Here is an 18,568-nt window from a genome sequence, read left to right as displayed (position 1 = left end):
ATGTCGCCTTTATCATTTCTCTTTCCTCCATTTCTAAGCTTTATCAATAGCCTCCAGAATATTTATTTTCCGTGTTCTTACCAAAGTCTTCTCATGACTTGTTTAGCTAGTTTTACGCGCTTCGCTTTCTTACATTTTTCTCTGTATTCTCTAAGATCATAAGCTGCCTTACTTGCCAGGAAGAAGTGGTAGAAAATATTCCAGATAAATGCAGTCAAAAACAGATACCAATATAAAGGTATTAAAAAGCCATCCAAAACTTAAAATGTACACTCAGTGGACAAAACATTAGATACCTACCTAATAGTGTGTCAGTCCTCCTCTAGTGAGAATAACAGCCTGTACTCTCCAAGGCATTGACTCCATCAGATGCTGGAGGTAATTCCAGTCATGCCTGTTGCAGCATTGTCCGCAAGTCAGTCTCAGATACATGGATCTGATGTCTCACTCTATAGCATCGCAGAGAGATTCGATCAGATTTAAATCCAGGGATCTTAAGGCCACTGGATGGCCCCAAACTCAGTGTTTCTCAAACCATGCTTAGGTGGTTGCAGCCCAGTGGAGCAGCACATTGTCCTACTGAAATAGAACACTGGCCGCAGGATGCGTGAAGGCCATGAAAGCGTGTAAGTGATCAGCCAGCATATTATGGTAGCTTGCAGCGTTTAAGGACCTCTCCAGACACACACACACAAAAAGGAACCGAATGTATCACACGAGAAGGCTCCTCAAAACCACCACAGAGCTAACCTCACAAGATGGGGCCATGGCCTCATGCTGTCGACGCCACACTCCCATTGGCTTGATACAACTGATAACAAGATTCATCAGACCACACGACTCTGGTGCACTCTGCAGAGGTTGTTTTGATGGTCACGACACCAGGTGAGGCACAATGCCTGATGATGAGCTGTCAACAGTGGTACACAATTAGGGCATCAGCTCTCATAGTCCATGGTATGCAAGGTATGCCGTACCCACTCACTCCCTAATGCTGCTTGGACCTCCGACATTGAAACTGGATGTGATTTGTGCCATCATTGCCCTGCAGTTGGTCTGTATGAGCCTGGACAGTCTACACTGAACCTGGCCATCAGTGGAGTGTGGTCGACCACCACTTGACTGCTGGGTACTAGTACATCTGTTGATGAGTATACCATCAACAGATGTACTAGTACATTTGTTGATGGTATACTCGCAGTAAATCCTTGATACAGTTGCCCTCAAGAACCCTACACTTTTTACCACTCAAGTGATAAAATGACCCATCTGTCTTATATAGCGATAATATCCATGATAAAAGTCACTAAGATTGCCACGTTTATCCATGTTTGTTAATTACAATACATTGTTGGGAAGCCCTGATGTCCACCTATTTATTGTCTGCATTCGGTTTGGGTACATTTTAATCTGTGCAGGAGATGTCAGTGTCAGCTTCCCATCATCCCTATCTCTAATGTTTTGTCCAATGGGTGTAGAAAGACAGCTCAAGTAGATAACATCTGACAAGAAATGCTCAAATATGGAGATATAAAAGTTTTACAGTGGCTGTACTACATAACTCAGAAGGCCTAACTAGGTAAAGATTTATGCAAGCATACTTAAGAAGAGGCTAAGAAAAATTATGGAAAACGAGCTGCGTTTAGGTGAAATAGAGTTGTCAGGACAATAATCTTTTCATATGACCATGGCTTCTCTGCTATGGTAAATAATTAAGAAATCAAATTAATATAACAAGGAATAATTGGTCCTTGTTGGGGATCTAGATAGCAGAGCAGGAAATGATTCTCAGCCATACAAAAATATTGTGGGAAAATTTGGAGAAATGAGCAATGCTAATAATAATGGCAAATACCTGTGAATTTCTGCTCAGGACATGGACTGGTTATTACAAATACGATGTTCCAACATAAAAATGTGCACAAATTCAAATGGAGAGAAGAGACAAGGAATAAGAAAAGTCTCCTTGACTATGTTATTGTTGATAGTGATGTTTTCTCACTGGTGCAGGACACTAGAGTGGACAGAGGATTTGAAATTGGAAGTGATCACCATTTAGTCTTGAGCAGGATAAAATTGAATTTCATATTGAAAAGAAGAATATGTAAGAAAGTTTTAAAGTGAATAAAAGTTAAGCAGCTCTCAGATGTGAACTTAGACTAAAATATACAAACATTATTCGAGAAACAAAGAAAGAGTTTGAGAACAGGAACCAAACCTTGGAGATTCAGTGGCAAATCCTGAAGAAAACATTGACTGATTCATCCAGAGAAGTATGCGGTGAGGTTGTCTGCAAGGATACAAAAATCAGAACCTCGCTGCCTCTTTAACAGAAAAAGTTCAGGAGGCAGTGAAGGAAAAGAAGAAAGCATATCAAAAGTTCCTGGCAAATAAGTCAGCTTGTGCTCTTAGAGAATAAATACAGAGACAAATATAAGAAAGCTTAACACTGTGTAAAACCAGCTAAACAAAAGTCATGGAAGACTTTGGTAAGAACATAGAAAATAAATATCAGGAAGGTGGCAAGATATTCTTGAGGTTGTTGAAAAATCTCATAAATAGAGGAAAGAGTGCTGTAAAAGGAATTAGACTTGATAAAGGTGACATGAAAACTGGAGAAAAAGATATCCTTGATGTATGAAGTATTTTTTATTTTTATTACGTAACACCTCCAGGGAGTCGAAAGACTCATCGAGGGAGGACACTTACTCTATAACTCTCCATCTCTACCACTCCACTAGCCGAAACTTTCTTCATGTACACCAGCACCATTTACTGCCAACCACCATCACTATTTTTACAGACAATCACAAACATCCATGCCCATGGCAGGATTCGAACCTGCAGCCTTTTGGCTGGAGAGCAGATACACTAACTACAGGATGGGGTATTACATCAAGCAATACTTAGTCTTTTTTACTACGTACGTATAATTACTTTAAAAAATTGCTAAATGAAACAATCGACAGCACAGTAGTAAAAAACGCTGACCAGGCATGTAATCAGGAATACATATCCATACTTGAAGTAGAAAAAGTCATCAAAAGAAATGTGGAAAGGCAGCTGAGTAAATGATATTAGACCAGAAATGCTTAAGTATGGAGGTATAAAAGTCTTACAATGGCTGCACTGCATAGTTCAGAAGGAGTGGACAAAGGGACAAATTCCAGATGATTGGAAAGGAGGTCTCATAGCACCCACATATAAAAAGGGAAATAAAACTGAATGTGAGAATTACAGAGGTATTTCACTACTGAGTGTTCCTGGTAAGATTTATGCCAGTATACTTGAGAAACGGTTGAGAAGGTTTGTGGAAGAGAAGCTTGGTTCAGGCCAAATAAAGAATGTCAGGATCAGATTTTCACTTTATGACAAATAGTTGAGAAGTCATGGGAATATACCAAAGATCTGTATTTAGGGTACCAAGAGAGAGAGAGAGAAGCTATTCAAAACACTGCAGTTGTATGGTGTCAGTGGAGCATTATATCAAGCAATACTTAGTCTTTATTTGAGTTGTAAGTCAGCAGTTGGAATTAAAGGAAGTACAGGAAGATGGTTTAATATTAAATCTGGTGTCAGACAAGGATGTACATAATCCCCTCTGTTATTCATTATTTATATGGATCACATTATGAAGGAAAGTGGTATCAAACCTGATATCAAAATTGGACATCTCAGCTCTTTACTTTATGCAGTATGTTATACTCCTAAATAAATCTAGGACAAGTCTGCAGGATTCCCTGACGAAATTGATTAACTCTTGTAATAGGTTTGGTATGAAGGTCAGCAATAACAATACAAAGACAATGAAAATAGGCAGAAGCATTGAAAATATCAACTGCATTGTGAATGGAGACCCTAAAGAACAAGTAAAACATTTCAGCTACTTAGGCATGATTTTTAGTGAAGATGGTAAATTAAATATAGAAATAGACAACAGAATCAACAAAGCTGGTATGGTAGACAGTCAATTGAATAAATTTATATGGAATAAGAGAGAAATTTGTCAAAACACTAAATTAGCTGTATACCAGAAAGTGTTCAAACCAATGTTAACTTATGGATCTGAGAGCTGGGTTAGAAATAAAATACTTGACCAAGACTACAGACCACAGATAAGAAAGATAAGATAAGTCCTAAGAAAGATTAGGGGTGTAAACAGATGGCATCAATGGCAATATCATATTAAAAATGAGGATATTAGGAAAGAACTTGACATTGTCAGCATCCAGGAATATGTTAGCACAGCTAATCTTAGGTGATATGGTCACTTAAACAGAATAGAAGTGGAAAGATTGCGTCCAGGTAAGGCTGTTCAGCTGTGAAATGAAAGGTTGAAGGGTTGGACTAGAACACACTGTCACAAAGCCTCGGCTGAAGTATTTTGCTTTAAGAACACAACGCTGCGGTTTTAAAATAAATGCCAAGTTCCCAAGAACAACTGAACCACGTGACGTTACAGTAATATAGGAGAGCTACTGTAACTTGATCCGTATAAATATGAGTTAGTGTAATTTGCCAGATAATATTAATTTTGATACTACTATTATAGAACTAGTGACCCTTGAAATGTTGTAATTTGGCTCACTTTCATCTAACTGACTATCTCCATGAGTTTTGTTATATGAATATTCATAAGTTTTGTCACATGAATATTCCTGTATATATATTTCCCTATTCATACATTAGAGGATAGATTAGTATACAGGGAATATGGAAGCTGGAATAGATGATATTCAACCAGAAATGCTTAAGTATGGAGGTATAAATGTTTTGCAGTGGCTAACTGCATAATTCATAGGGCCTGGACAGAAAGTTGAATTTCCAATGATTAGAGTAGAGATATCATGGTACCCATCTATAAAACAGGGAATAAAGCTGAATGTGAGAATTACAGAGGAAAATCTCTGCTGATTGTTCCAGATAAGATTCATGTAAGCATTCTTGAAAAGAGGTTGAGAAAGATTGTGGAAGAGAAACTTGAAGAACAAGCTAGGTTCAGGCCAAATAGGGGTTATCAAGATCAATTTTCACTTTAAGACAAATAGTTGAGAAATTGTGGGAATTGATAAGGATCTGTACTTAAGTTTTATAGATTTGGAAAAGGCATATGACAAGGTACCAGAGAAAAGCTTTTCAAAACACTACAATTATGTGGGGTGAATGGAAAATTATACAGAGGAAGAATTACACATTTGCATTATACAATTGAAGGAAATACAGGAAGACGGCTCAAAACACATTTCCACTCTTCTCTATACCGCAGAATACATTTTTATATTCCTTTGGCTATATATGCATCACATTTTTGGCAACTTTGAATAAGACAAAGAAATGTTACTTGTGGTAATCTGGGATTTTGCACTGTTGTTATAACATCACGTGTTTATGGTTTACGAAAATATTAAGCCCCCAAATCAACTATAATTTTGAGTATAATATAATACTCAACATAATAGCCCATATAAAGAAACTTCTCGTCAAAACGAGAACCGAACTCATTTTCAATTGAAGTGTACAAAGTACCGTACTTCTTGCAACTGCGCTACGGCGAAGCTTATACACATTTATTTCATCTGATGATATCTATATCATCGGATGTGTGTGTGTGTGTGTGGGTGGGTGGGTGGGTGCAATTTCAGTCAAGAATGGTGGTTATCATTGCCTGATTGATATACGTATTTAATAAATAAACATGTCCATTTAGTACTCTGATTCGTAATCACATCTATAAAAAAAATAATGTTTATGCCTCCACAGACCAAATGGAAGAACGACAGTATGCTGCGCTCTGAGTTAGGAAAAAAATCCTAAGTTCGATTCTGGTAATGACGCGAGGATTCATTGTATTGGTTTTTTCAATTGAAGGTGAGGTAACCGATCTCACGGAGGTAGCAAGAATTTTTCTTCCGGAAATTAGGATTCTTCATCCCGCATACACATTATTATTATTGTTATTATTATTATAAACACTGTTGGTGGTTTACATGGGCCGTAGATGGCGATGATTGCAATTGTGTGTAGTTGGATAATTAAGTTTTAGAGGAGACACTGAATAGCGTAGTGCAGTACAGTACTCTCACCCAATGAGTCCTTGAACTACTTGGATGTGTCAAGTAATAAAATTTATTATTATTATTATACTGGCCTCTCCATTGAGTCATTAGACTCATCGAGGTGACCCAAACTATCCCCACAATGTATTTCACACTCTCCCTGAACTCAATGCTGAGTTCAGGGAGAGTGTGACGAAGCACTCATAACCGTCAAGCAAAGCATTCCATTCATTCTCACTCTCCAAGCGAAAACTTAGTCCTCATACCCTTGTTAACTACACTCTTAGTTAATTTCCTGGGATAACTTCTTGTTCTTCCACCACTAGCCCATTTCTTAAAAATTTCCTTACAAAACCTTTAGGTAAATGTTTAAATGTTTCTATCATATTCCCTCTTCTCCGCGTGTCAACCTACTTCTGTGACCCACAAACTCTCAATCTATCAATGTAGAGACCATTCCATACACCACTCACCAAATTGGTCACGCTCCTGTGAATCTTCTCTACCACTTCCTCGTCCCCAATGGTATACCAGCTCGTGTTGTACGAGAAGCAGCTAAAGAATTGTCAGTACCCTTGACCATTTTGTTTAATTTGAGTCTCGGGTCTGGGTTAGTCCCAAGGGGATGGAAAGAGGGGAAAATAGTTCCACTGCAAGTGTTCCCTGCCAGGTTGGCAGGAAAAAGACCCAGAGGAAGACCAAGATATAGGTGGATTGATAGTAAAAAGGACTTTGGAAGAGAGAGATATACGAGCTGATAATGTTGGAGTCTTGCCAGGTAATAGATAGATTTGAAGGAAAACTGTAGATAGGAAGTTAGTAATGATTAAGTTTTTCATGTAGTACTATCACATCCTATACACTCCTTGAGGATCAATGTCAGGAATTTGATGATGATATATAACACGGATCTGTATTTATTAAATTCTGTAGATCTAGAAAAGGTCTATGACAAGAAAAAAGCTGTTCAAAATGCTACAATGATATGGTGTAAATAGAACATTATAAAATAACAATACATAGTCTATATTTGAGTGTAAGTCGCTTCTTAGGACTGAAGGGGGTCCAGGAAGATGATCTGATGAGGCAAGTGTGAGACAAGAATACACATCATCATCCCTGTTATTCATCATCTAAACAGATCACATTATGAAGTAAGTGACATTCAGCATTATATCAAAAAAGTGAGATATTCTACTGAGCTCTTTACTTTATACAGATGCGGTTATATTCTTAAATCAAGTAAGATTCTCTAACTAAACTGAATAACTACTTTAATAATTTTGGTATGACCATCAGCAACAAAAAGACCAAGACTATGAAAATAGGCAGAAACTCTGAAAACATTAACTGGATCCTGAATGAGAACATATAAAAAGCAAAGCATTTCAGCTCATTTAGACACAATTTTTAGTGAAGTTGGCAAATTAAAGATGGAAATAAACAACAGACTTAGCAAAATATGATGTAATAGAAAGCCAAACGAATACATTTATATGCTATGAGATTGAAATTAGTCAAAATATTAAACTAGTTGTATAACAGAGTTCAGACAAAATTTATCTATATGGATATGAGAGCAAAGTTAAAAAATAAAAACCCTTGTTTAACCATTGGAGACTACAAACATGAGTCATCTGAAAATAAAGCAAGTAAACAGGTGGCATTGATGGCAGAATCATGTTAAAAACGAGGACATTAGGAAGGAACTTCACATTGTAAACATTCAGGAATTTGTGAGCAGAGCTAATCTCAGGTGGCATGGTCACTTAAACAGAATAGCAGAGAAAAGATTACAAACACAGGTATTTGTTGCAGGAGAGCAGAAAATAGTGGCCCAGAAGAAGACCAAGATTTAGGTTTATTAATACAGTAAAAAGTGCCTTAATAGACCAAACTATAAGATCTGATGATACTGGAGCCCTGACAGGTATTCGATTAATTTGGAGGAAAACTGTCAATAGTAATCATACAAACTTTTCAGGTAGTATTATCATAATATCCTATATACTCCCCCTTATACAAAAGAACTCTGATGATGATTTTTACTGATGACAAAATTCAAAATAATAATGATCCCTCCCCCCCTCCCCCATAAAAATGGTGGGTCTGTCATTCATTAGTTCAATGAGTACCTAAGGATGACATAATTCAGAAAACCTGCTCTGGAGGCAGATATGGAACTTCTTCAAGCTTCTCATAAGCAGGTTTGTGGTCCTCACACAGGCAATGAAAGGTATCTAAACCCCCAAAGACATTTACAAACATCCATGTCTATGTATGAGAGGGAAGTGGGGGGGGTGAATCTATGACCTGTTGGTTAGAAAGAGGAAGCATTATCTAATAGACCAATTAAATAAGACTAATTTAAAAGCAAAATAAAGAAAAATCAATATTATGTTTCAATATATACGTCAAAATGACTATGTTCAACTGATGTGTTAATGAATAGTGTGTTACTATTAAAAAATGTATTTATGAAATGTGCACTTTTTCATGCTTAACTTTTATTACTTATTCAAATAACCTAAAGTTGTTAATGTATTGATTTGTGGAATGTCTTAACAAGAGGAATCTAAGTCATTTCTAATGTTCCAATTATGCAAATCCTTTCTCTGAATTCATACTTCTTTTCTTTGCTCTCTCTCTCTCGTACATAGATCAAGTTTAGTACATTTTTTAATTCTGAACTGTGATAATGAAGACATCTGCTGGTGATGAACTATAACAATAACCAAATGAGGAAGTGAAAAAAAGAAAGAGCTGTAATGTCAAGCATTTCATCATTCCACAAGGAGCTAAACAGTGATAGAAATGCCACCAGATAGCTCAAATATGAAAAAAGAAGCTAAAAGAGATGACATTTGACCAGAAATGCTCAAATATGTTAAATGAGTAATGCTTTCCTCGATCAACCCAACATTTCTTAATCCATTAGAGCAATATCTCAAGTTACATGAGTATTGGTTCTATGCTAATGTCATGCAACTCTACAATCAATTTTCAAAATGAGTGGTAATAGAAACAAAAGAGAAAAATAGCAATTATTATTATTACATGACTCATCGTGCAAGAGCACACACTACTCCACCCTACTACTTGATTCTCCATCTACATACGACACTACTACTACCATCAACTCCCCACTACCTCCAATAATAGTATTTTTTGTTCGTAAATTGCATAAGTTCATAATGGAAAAATTTATTTCACTCATAACCATAATAAAAATTTTAAAACTGTATTTCTTAATTTAGCATTATGTGAAATCACAAAAGTTTATTAGCAAAAAAAGTAGTAAAAATAGCAGACAAGAAAGAAAGAGTAAATTAAAGTGATATGGGCACTCATTGATTCATCTTCACATGTTTGAAATGAAGACTATGGACATTCTTATCAACATAGATGTCTCATGCAGAGTTGTTTCTTTCCTATGAACTTCTTCATGTCATGTTTTCTGTATACTTTATCAAAATTGAAACTTTCTCACTCCATTCTTCAATGGAAAAAAATGTTCAGCTAGACATGCATATCCAAAATAGACCAGTTTGCCTGATTCATAATTCCAGTCATCAATTATGGCCTTCGAAACACTTGTGAAAATTTTATAACTTCTCCTGTCAGGTTTACATTGTGAGAGCCATGGTACTCTTTAAATTTCTGGCACCATCTGACCTGACATTAGCAAAATATTTACGTCTTGGGATCATCACTTCTTAAAAGACTCAAATGTTTCTAGCTTTTTCTTGAGTAGAAACAGAAATACTGTTGTTAGTTTAATGTTCAATCCATGAATATAGAATCCCCCCCCCCCCAGTCAAATATTAGAAACTTAAGCTGCTTTCAAAGGTATGGTGGTGCTTTTATATTCTACTTTAATTTTTTCAGCATTTCACTGATGATATAAAGTGTTGATCATTAACCAGGTCTGACTGTAGACCTTTTATTGGTTGACCGAGTGTTACTCCACCATGTTTCACTATCTTTATAGCTGACAACATCAGGAATATATTTAACACAAACAAAAAAAAAAACTCAAACGTTTCCAACAGCCATTACTTCCGTAAGTTGAAAAATACTGGACTGACAGTTTAGTCATGCATATCATGCACATTGTATACATTGCTGTGCAAACTGTATGTGTGATTGCAGGTATAATAGAAGTCACATAGTACAATCTGGACTAATTTTCTTCTAACTAGAGCATGGAAGAAGCTTGCTAATCTACCATGTGATGTTCTGTGAAGATGTGGGCTACGAGTCCACTTTTCTTCTCTCTTATTTTCAATGAGAGAAGAAATCCTGTAACCCCCCCCAACCAAAAGGATATATATATATATCGGGAATTTGATGATGATTTAAAGAAAGCAATTTTTTTACATTTAATATTTATATTTAATAGCTGTTTTTTTTTGTTTACTTTTCTTTCATAAATACTGGTTTTTTTACAAAATTTTTATTCATCTTCTCTCTCTCTCTCTCTCTCCTTCTTCTCACCTTCTCCCTCACTCCAGTGAGCATCAATAATTGCAATAAGGGGTTAATCAAATATATTAAGATAACAGAGGCTAAATTGAAGAAAGGAGATTGTAGAATAGGTTATATAATTAAGATCATATGTCAAATATCAGAACATTTAAGCAGCACATTCTTGTCAAGTATAATATACAATTTAACTAAAAAAAAAAAAGACTTCCCACAACTACCTCTCATTCAGAGTATTTAATAATAAGGTAATTCCTTTTTTTACTTTTATATTTAATCTTTGTATTTTCTTGAGCCTGACTTCTACTGATGAGACCTCAAACAAATGTAGAAACTAGTCTGACTAGTGACCCTTTCCAAATGTTTTTGTATTATAGGATAGTAATGCAAATGATGTATACAGAGATCAACATCGCATTACAAGTAGATGAGACATGAAGATATGCTTCCACTTGGATATAGGATTCACACAACATAATTTCTTGTCATGTATAATATATAAAAGCAGCACAATAATATATAAACAGGTCTGATAAGTTTGTTTTTCTTGCTTCCTTTACATCAGATGATGAATTTCACATAACTCAAGTACTAGATTAAACATTTCATGATTACAGTAATTACCATTTATGTGACCTTCAAAACAACAACCCTTCAGTTAATTGACCATTGCAAGTCAACTGAATTCTGGTAGAAACAATGTAACTTTACTTCAATTATCCAGCCCTTCAATTATCAGAACAGTAAGTTGTGATAATTGAAGGGTTGGATAAACAGCGAATTACTGTATTTGAGAAATACCATAAGCTACATTATTTTATTAATTTAGGATAATCTTACCATATGCTCTTCATTAAAGATGAATATGTGCTTCTTTATCTTAGAATATATATGGAAAAATTCGATATTTAACCAAATTAGTATATCGATTCCATGCTGGACCATAATGATGTTTACAATAATTCTCAATACTGAAGGCACGACTTATTAAAAGCAAGATGAGAAAAGCCACTGGACACAGAGGAAGTATGTGATCAAGACCTGTAATTACATAATACTACAATTGCATAACACTCAAAATTTCTATACATACACATAACTATTTCTCACAGGATTACTTCTATATTGTGATATAACTTTTCACCAATAACTATGTATAATATGATTACTCTAAGTCTGTAAACACTGAATTCTACATTTATTTTATTATCTTTTTTTTTTTTTTTTTTAGGGGAGGGGGAGGCATGCCAATCCATCTATTCATTGAACATCATCAAATGCACTATGGTCACTCAGATGCTCAGTGATGTGCCACACCCGGAATTGGAAATGCTGCCAAAGCTAGCCATGGATGTTGAGTGATTCAAAGATTAATCTTCTCTTGAATATATCTATTCTCTTTACTATTTAGAGAACACATATAGATCATATGCTCTAGTACACCAAAAATTTACTGTATTTCTTTCCTTAACTGTAAGAAAATGTAAAACCCAAAAGACCTTAAGTCTATATATATTCTTTTTCATATACCAATGTACTAAGACAAAGCAACTCCAAGAGACATTTTTCTACACATAACATGCAAAACAATATATTCAGCATTTGTACATTTATTTTTCTAATTTGTTTTCTAATTGTTATTTCTAAAGTTTGGTTATAATTGTTATTTTCTAAAGTTTGGTTATAATTCTAAGTAATAGAAGTGAAGTAAGAAGTTACATACTTCCCAACATAATATGATGGACACCAGTAGTAAAATCAGAACTAAGATTAGGAGGTGTTGTAAATTTCATCATGTTTTATTTTAGAAGTACTTTATAAGGAGAGGGGGAAATATGCAATACACAGTTATATATTTATGTCCTTTTGAAATTGTGAATGTCTATTCCTAAATATCCACCAGGTTGACTTCCTTCATTTTTGCTTTAAATGAAAGCTGAAGTGGGATACTTTTCATTTCAGTGTAACAGTTAATTCCCTTACTTATGTATATTACTCCAAGGACCTCCATAGCTCAGTCAGTATTGACAATGTCCTCTGGTTGGAAAAATCTGGGTTCAAATCCCATCTAGGATGCAAAGAGCCTTTATCAGGGATTTTCATGTGAAAGTGAGCTAACCAGTCTCATATGGATGTAGCAGCATTTTCCCTCCCAGAAACTCAAGTTTTTCATCCTGAAAAACAGGCAAATCTGACAGAAGAATGCATACATGTTTTAGAGTCATAGAGGACAATGCAAATAAGAATAACTGTCCAATCATAAGCAGTAATTGGGTTTCTGCAATACCAAGTTACTTACCTAGCTGTGATAAACCACTCGGTCTAACACAAAAAAAGGAAGATGGGAGATGAAATGTACTACTCCATTCAACTATATACAATAGATACCAGCTGATTCCAAGATCAAGGGACAAAATTATCAGCTTTGAATTAAAGGCATTTGAACATGACATTTTCATGAACAAACATGCACAAGGTTTACAATTAAAATAATTGTAAATTATTTCAACATTTAAAATCATTAAAATAATTTAAATAAAATAATAATCTGTAAATGTCACTTTTTTGAATCCTCTACCTTTATTACTGACTATCAGAATCCCATTTCTCTTGCACATACATAGACATAACAAATATTCTTTAAATTAATACATGAAGTTTTCTTAATACTAAAGCTAATTCTTAAGATGCTGTGTTTCTAATCTGAAAATTCAAAACATACTAAGGAAATCTTGCAACTTCATAATCTGACATCATTCTAATAGCCTACCCTACCCAATATCTTGAAATCAAAACCATTTGCAAAATTATAAAACCAAAAGCATAACACTTGCACATAACTTTCTCATGAGCAAATAAAATATAGCAAGAGCAAAAATTCACGACATTAGCCACCCCATCCAGATGCAAAAAGGTAAGTTGAAGGAAATGATTGTCTTGGTTGGTACAAATGATTTGAGAGGCGAGAAGTATTCTATGAGGGAAAATATAAAGAAGTTGTTAGAAGAGGCAAAACTGAAGAGCAAGAAGGTGAACATAGTAAGTCTCCTACCACACTATGATAGAGTCAAAATGATGATGAGGAGGGCATTGATAGCAATGAGTCTATACGTAGATTGTACAAAAGGAATGATGTAGAATTTGTGGATTGTGGCCTCTGTTTGATGGAAAGAAGGATTTGTATAATGTGCTGATGGACTGCATCTAAATGGTTTTGGTGTTTGGAGAGAGCTTTGTTCACCAAGCATGCTGAAGTGCAAATTCAGGGAAAACTTTAAACAATTAGGGTGGAAGCAAGTGAGTTTGTGTGAAGGCACCCATGAAGTGAGCGAGTGTGAAAATGACCAAGAAAGGAATTAGTCTCTTGAACAAATATATTAAATAAGGTAGTCAATTCAGAAAGTAAAGATGGATGGGAGACTAAAGGGATGCTGCAGTTTCTATATACTAATGCCAGAAGTATCAGGAACAAAAGGGAGGAGTTTTTGGTGTTGGTTAGTGCAACCTTGCCAAAAGTTATATGCATTAGTGAGACTAGGCTAACAGCAGATGATGTAGTTACAGGAAGTGAATGTGAGGAGTTTAGTATTTTCAGGGAAGATAGATATGATAGGATGGGGGAAGGAGTACTGCTGATGATAACAGATGAATTGCAGCCAAAAAGAATAGGAGATAGGTGGGAGGGTGGCTGTTTATTTGAAGCAATCTGGTGTGAGATTAAGGCCAGTAAGACAAAATATATCATTACCAAATTAGTACAATTACAGGTTAAGTGATTGTTATGGCGAACTTCAACTACAGAGATATAGACTGGAAGGAAGAAAGATCACATGGCAGGAAGGAAATAGAATTTATACACGTACTAAGAGATAATTACTTAAGGCAGCATGTGATAGAGGTGACTAAGTGTGGGAGAGTATTGGGAGACACCTGGTCACAGGATCAGAAGTTATCCATAACCAAGGTGACAACATTGCTTGCAATTGGTGAAAGTGACCATGCAGTCTTGAGTTGGAAGATTGTAAAACATGAGAAATATTCTATCAAGAAGGGATATTTATGGAACTACAAGGCAGATGATTATGACATGCTTGGAAAAAAAAAGCTTAAATCTGTAACATGGCATAAAACACTGCAGAATAAGGATGTTAGTAGTGCGTGGGATATAGTTAAGAGTCATCCAGAGGAAGTATTAAACTGTACACCTAGGATAAGGAGGGTTAATCAAGTAAGGTAAGAGTTGGATGGATGAGTAATATCATTAAGAATGAGCTGCAGAAGAAGAAGAAAATGCTGTGGAGGGTATATACAGTTGACCCTTGAAGAACGAACACAGGTCTGAATAGCATGAGTCCACTTATACGCAGGTTTTTCTAATAAATATATTGGAAAATATTTTAGAGATTTGTGACAATTAGAAAAAACTAAGAAAAAGTTAGGTATGTCATGAATGCATAAAATATACATAGATACTAGTCAATTTTATCATTTACTACCATAAAGTATATACAAATCTTTTATAAAAAGTTAAAATTTATCAAGGAGGGCAGTCTCACTGTCGCCTCCTCATGGTGCCCTCTGGATAATCTAACAACAGCAGCAGCATTTCTTTTTTCTCGTCATGGAGACAAATTTCAATGATTATAACTATGCTACTGCATTTTTGAAAATTATAGAGACAACTACCGTGTTTGAATAAAAACTTTAGTTTAATATAACTAAAATCTACATTCGACATTTCGACCTTTATGTCAAGGTCATCTTCTGGAGCATACAACTATACACAGGCAACAAGAGCTATACTACAATCAAACTGGTTTGTTAAAGACACTGACCAACCGCTACAACAATTGTTGGCCTGACCTCTGGTGGAAAAATAAAAATAAAAAATAAAAATAAAAATAAAAAATTATACATCAACGCTAGAGTCCTATTATTAGTGTTGTCTACTATATACATATATTAACATCATTCCAGCCAGTTGGTACGGAATGGTTTCTAATACTAGCTGAGGATTGGCTAAAGTCCTGACTTATGCTGGATCTTACATATTAGGTGGGCTGAATGAATGTGTGCCATCCAGATCCTTGGAATTTTCATGCCATCTTTGTTGTTGATATTTGGGTGGTTTATCAGGATTTCACAGGATTCCTTAAATTTCCTTTCGTACCAGGTTTTTGTGCGGTGTAGAGCAGGTGCTTTTCCAGTTGATTTGGTGTAAGGTGTTGAGTGCGTGGTCTGAGAGGCCTGCTTCACCATAATGGTTATATTTAATGTGTCTAATGTGTTCTTTCTTGCGTATAGGGATTGTCCATCCTGTTTCACCAATGTACGGTAAATTACAGGTGCAGCGGATGCAATAGACTCCAGGATGTGCTAATGGGAGGAGAGGATCCTTAGAGGAGTTGAATATGGTTTTAAGTTTGGTGGGTGGTTTAAAGGTGGCATTGAGGTTATAATGTTGCAGGATTCTGTTGATTTTTTCTGATAACCCTTTAATGTATGGGATGGCTATGGTTTTACTGTAATCTAGATTCATTTTTGTTGTAGTTTTATAGAGTATTTTATTAATAGTATTTTTGTTATAGCCATTATTTATGAATGTGTCACTAATGATTTTTAGTTCTTGTTTCAGGGGTTGCTGGATAGAGCAAACAGTTGTGGCTCTGTTTTTAAGGGTGTTAATGACTCCATATTTTTGTGATGGGTGGTGGTATGAATTAGCATGTATGTATTGGCCAGTGTGTGTCAGTTTTCGGTAAACTGTGAAGGATAGACTGCCTGAAGGAAGACGTGTGACTAGTGTGTGTAGGAACGGGAGCGAATTTTGGTTTTCGATTTCGATGGTAAATTGTATGCGTTCGTGTCGTTTGTTCAGGTGGCTGAGGAATGTGTTTAGTGTTTGTCACCCGTGCGGCGTTGCCGACGTGTTCGCGATCTGGCCGCACGGGTGACAAACACTAAACACATTCCTCAGCCACTTGAACAAACGACACGAACGCATACGATTTACCATCGAAATCGAAAACCAAAATTCGCTCCCGTTCCTACACACACTAGTCACACGTCTTCCTTCAGGCAGTCTATCCTTCACAGTTTACCAAAAACCGACACACACTGGCCAATACATACATGCTAATTCATACCACCACCCATCACAAAAATATGGAGTCATTAACACCCTTAAAAACAGAGCCACAACTGTTTGCTCTAACCAGCAACCCCTGAAACAAGAACTAAAATTCATTAGTGACACATTCATAAATAATAGCTATAACAAAAATACTATTAATAAAATACTCTATAAAACTACAACAAAAACAAATCTAGATTACAGTAAAACCATAGCCATCCCATACATTAAAGGGTTATCAGAAAAAATCAACAGAATCATACAACATTATAACCTCAATGCCACCTTTAAACCATCCACCAAACTGAAAACCATATTTAACTCCTCTAAGGATCCTCTCCTCCCATTAGCACATCCTGGAGTCTATTGCATCCGCTGCACCTGTAATTTACCGTACATTGGTGAAACAGGACGGACAATCCCTATATGCAAGAAAGAACACATAAGACACATTAAATATAACCATTATGGTGAAGCAGGCCTCTCAGACCACGCACTCAACACCTTACACCAAATCAACTGGAAAAGCACCTGCTCTTTACACCGCACAAAAACCTGGTACGAAAGGAAATTTAAGGAATCCTGCGAAATCCTGATAAACCACCCAAATATCAACAACAAAGATGGCATGAAAATTTCAAGGATCTGGATGGCACATTCATTCAGCCCACCTAATATGTAAGATCCAGCATGTCAGGACTCTAGCCAATCCTCAGCTAGTATTAGAAACCATTCCATATCAACTGGCTGGAATGATGTTAATATATGTATATAGTAGACAACACTAATAATAGGACCCTAGCGTTGATGTATAATTTTTTATTTTTTCCACCAGAGGTCAGGCCAATAATTGTTGTAGCGGTTGGTCAGTGTCTTTAACAAACCAGTTTGATTGTAGTATAGCTTGTTGCCTGTGTATAGTTGTATGCTCCAGAAGATGACCTTGACATAAAGGTCGAAATGTCGAATGTAGATTTTAGTTATATTAAACTAAAGTTTTTATTCAAACACGGTAGTTGTCTCCATAATTTTCAAAAATGCATTCGGATCACCGTGTAAGCCTAAAAGAAAGGATAACTATGCTACCGTGTGTGTGTGGGGGGGGGGGGGGGGGGCAGCTGATGCGACTCTTGATTTGGAAATGATGTCAGAGTTGAGAAATGAGCAAATCATTCCACCCATTACAAAAAATATTAATATCATCCAATGAATTTAATTGGTATCGTTACTCCAGCAAGCAAAGAAACTAAATGAACTATTACTACTAGCTGACAAACATGCTGCTGATATTATCTGAATCCAGGAAATCAAACTTCGACAAACCAGCAAACTAAACATTAAAAACTATGTTATCATATGACAAGATAGGCCTACTGACCAAAATGGAGGAGAGCTTCACTGATCCAAAACTTGTCTTATAAAGTTGTTGAACTAGACATAGTAGCAGAAGGAACTGAAATACAAGGAATCCAAATACTGGAACCAAGTAAAAGGTCGTTAAATATTTTCTATTGTTATCACCCTCCTAACAAACCTGGACCAAATCTTTCCAGCCTATCCATCTCATTGAAGAAAACTCCATTATCTTAGGAGACATGAATAGCAAACACGTGTTATGGGGTTCTGAGGATATAAACCCAAGAGGAGAAAACATGAGTAATTTCTTAGATGAAACAGGACTAATAACTCTCAACAGTGGAGAACCCACTTATCTGTCTCATTCTTATGGTGCAAAAGGTGTTCTAGACATTACTGCGATGTCTCCAGATCTTCACAACAAAGCAATTTGGTCTGTTTTGGAACCAGTAGGAAGCAACCATATCCCAATATTAATCAATCTGAACCTAAAAATGACTAGACTCACCCAAAAAAGAAAATATCATTGTAACTTCTA

At 35.8% G+C, this 18,568-nt stretch overlaps 1 protein-coding gene across 2 annotated transcripts in view; it reads right to left on the bottom strand.

The window, feature by feature from the left end:
* The window catches only part of LOC150102707 (delta(14)-sterol reductase TM7SF2-like), a 201,271-nt gene that overhangs the window by 20,283 nt on the left and 162,420 nt on the right, over nucleotides 1-18,568 (bottom strand). For both annotated transcript variants that reach the window (XM_090399305.1, XM_090399306.1), the window contains one exon: nucleotides 11,382-11,582. In XM_090399305.1, coding sequence (XP_090255431.1) covers nucleotides 11,422-11,582 — 161 coding nt within the window. In that variant the 3' untranslated portion in view covers nucleotides 11,382-11,421. The remainder of the gene's footprint in view (nucleotides 1-11,381; nucleotides 11,583-18,568) is intronic.

This window comes from Typopeltis vanoorti, chromosome 10 (assembly GCF_054136105.1).
Source record: "Typopeltis vanoorti isolate ZY-2024b chromosome 10, IOZ_Tvanoo_1.0, whole genome shotgun sequence".
In the NCBI taxonomy this organism is placed as follows: Eukaryota; Metazoa; Arthropoda; class Arachnida; order Uropygi; family Thelyphonidae; genus Typopeltis; species Typopeltis vanoorti.
Note: the sequence above shows the minus strand (reverse complement) of the source record. Positions and strands in the feature narration are given on the sequence as shown.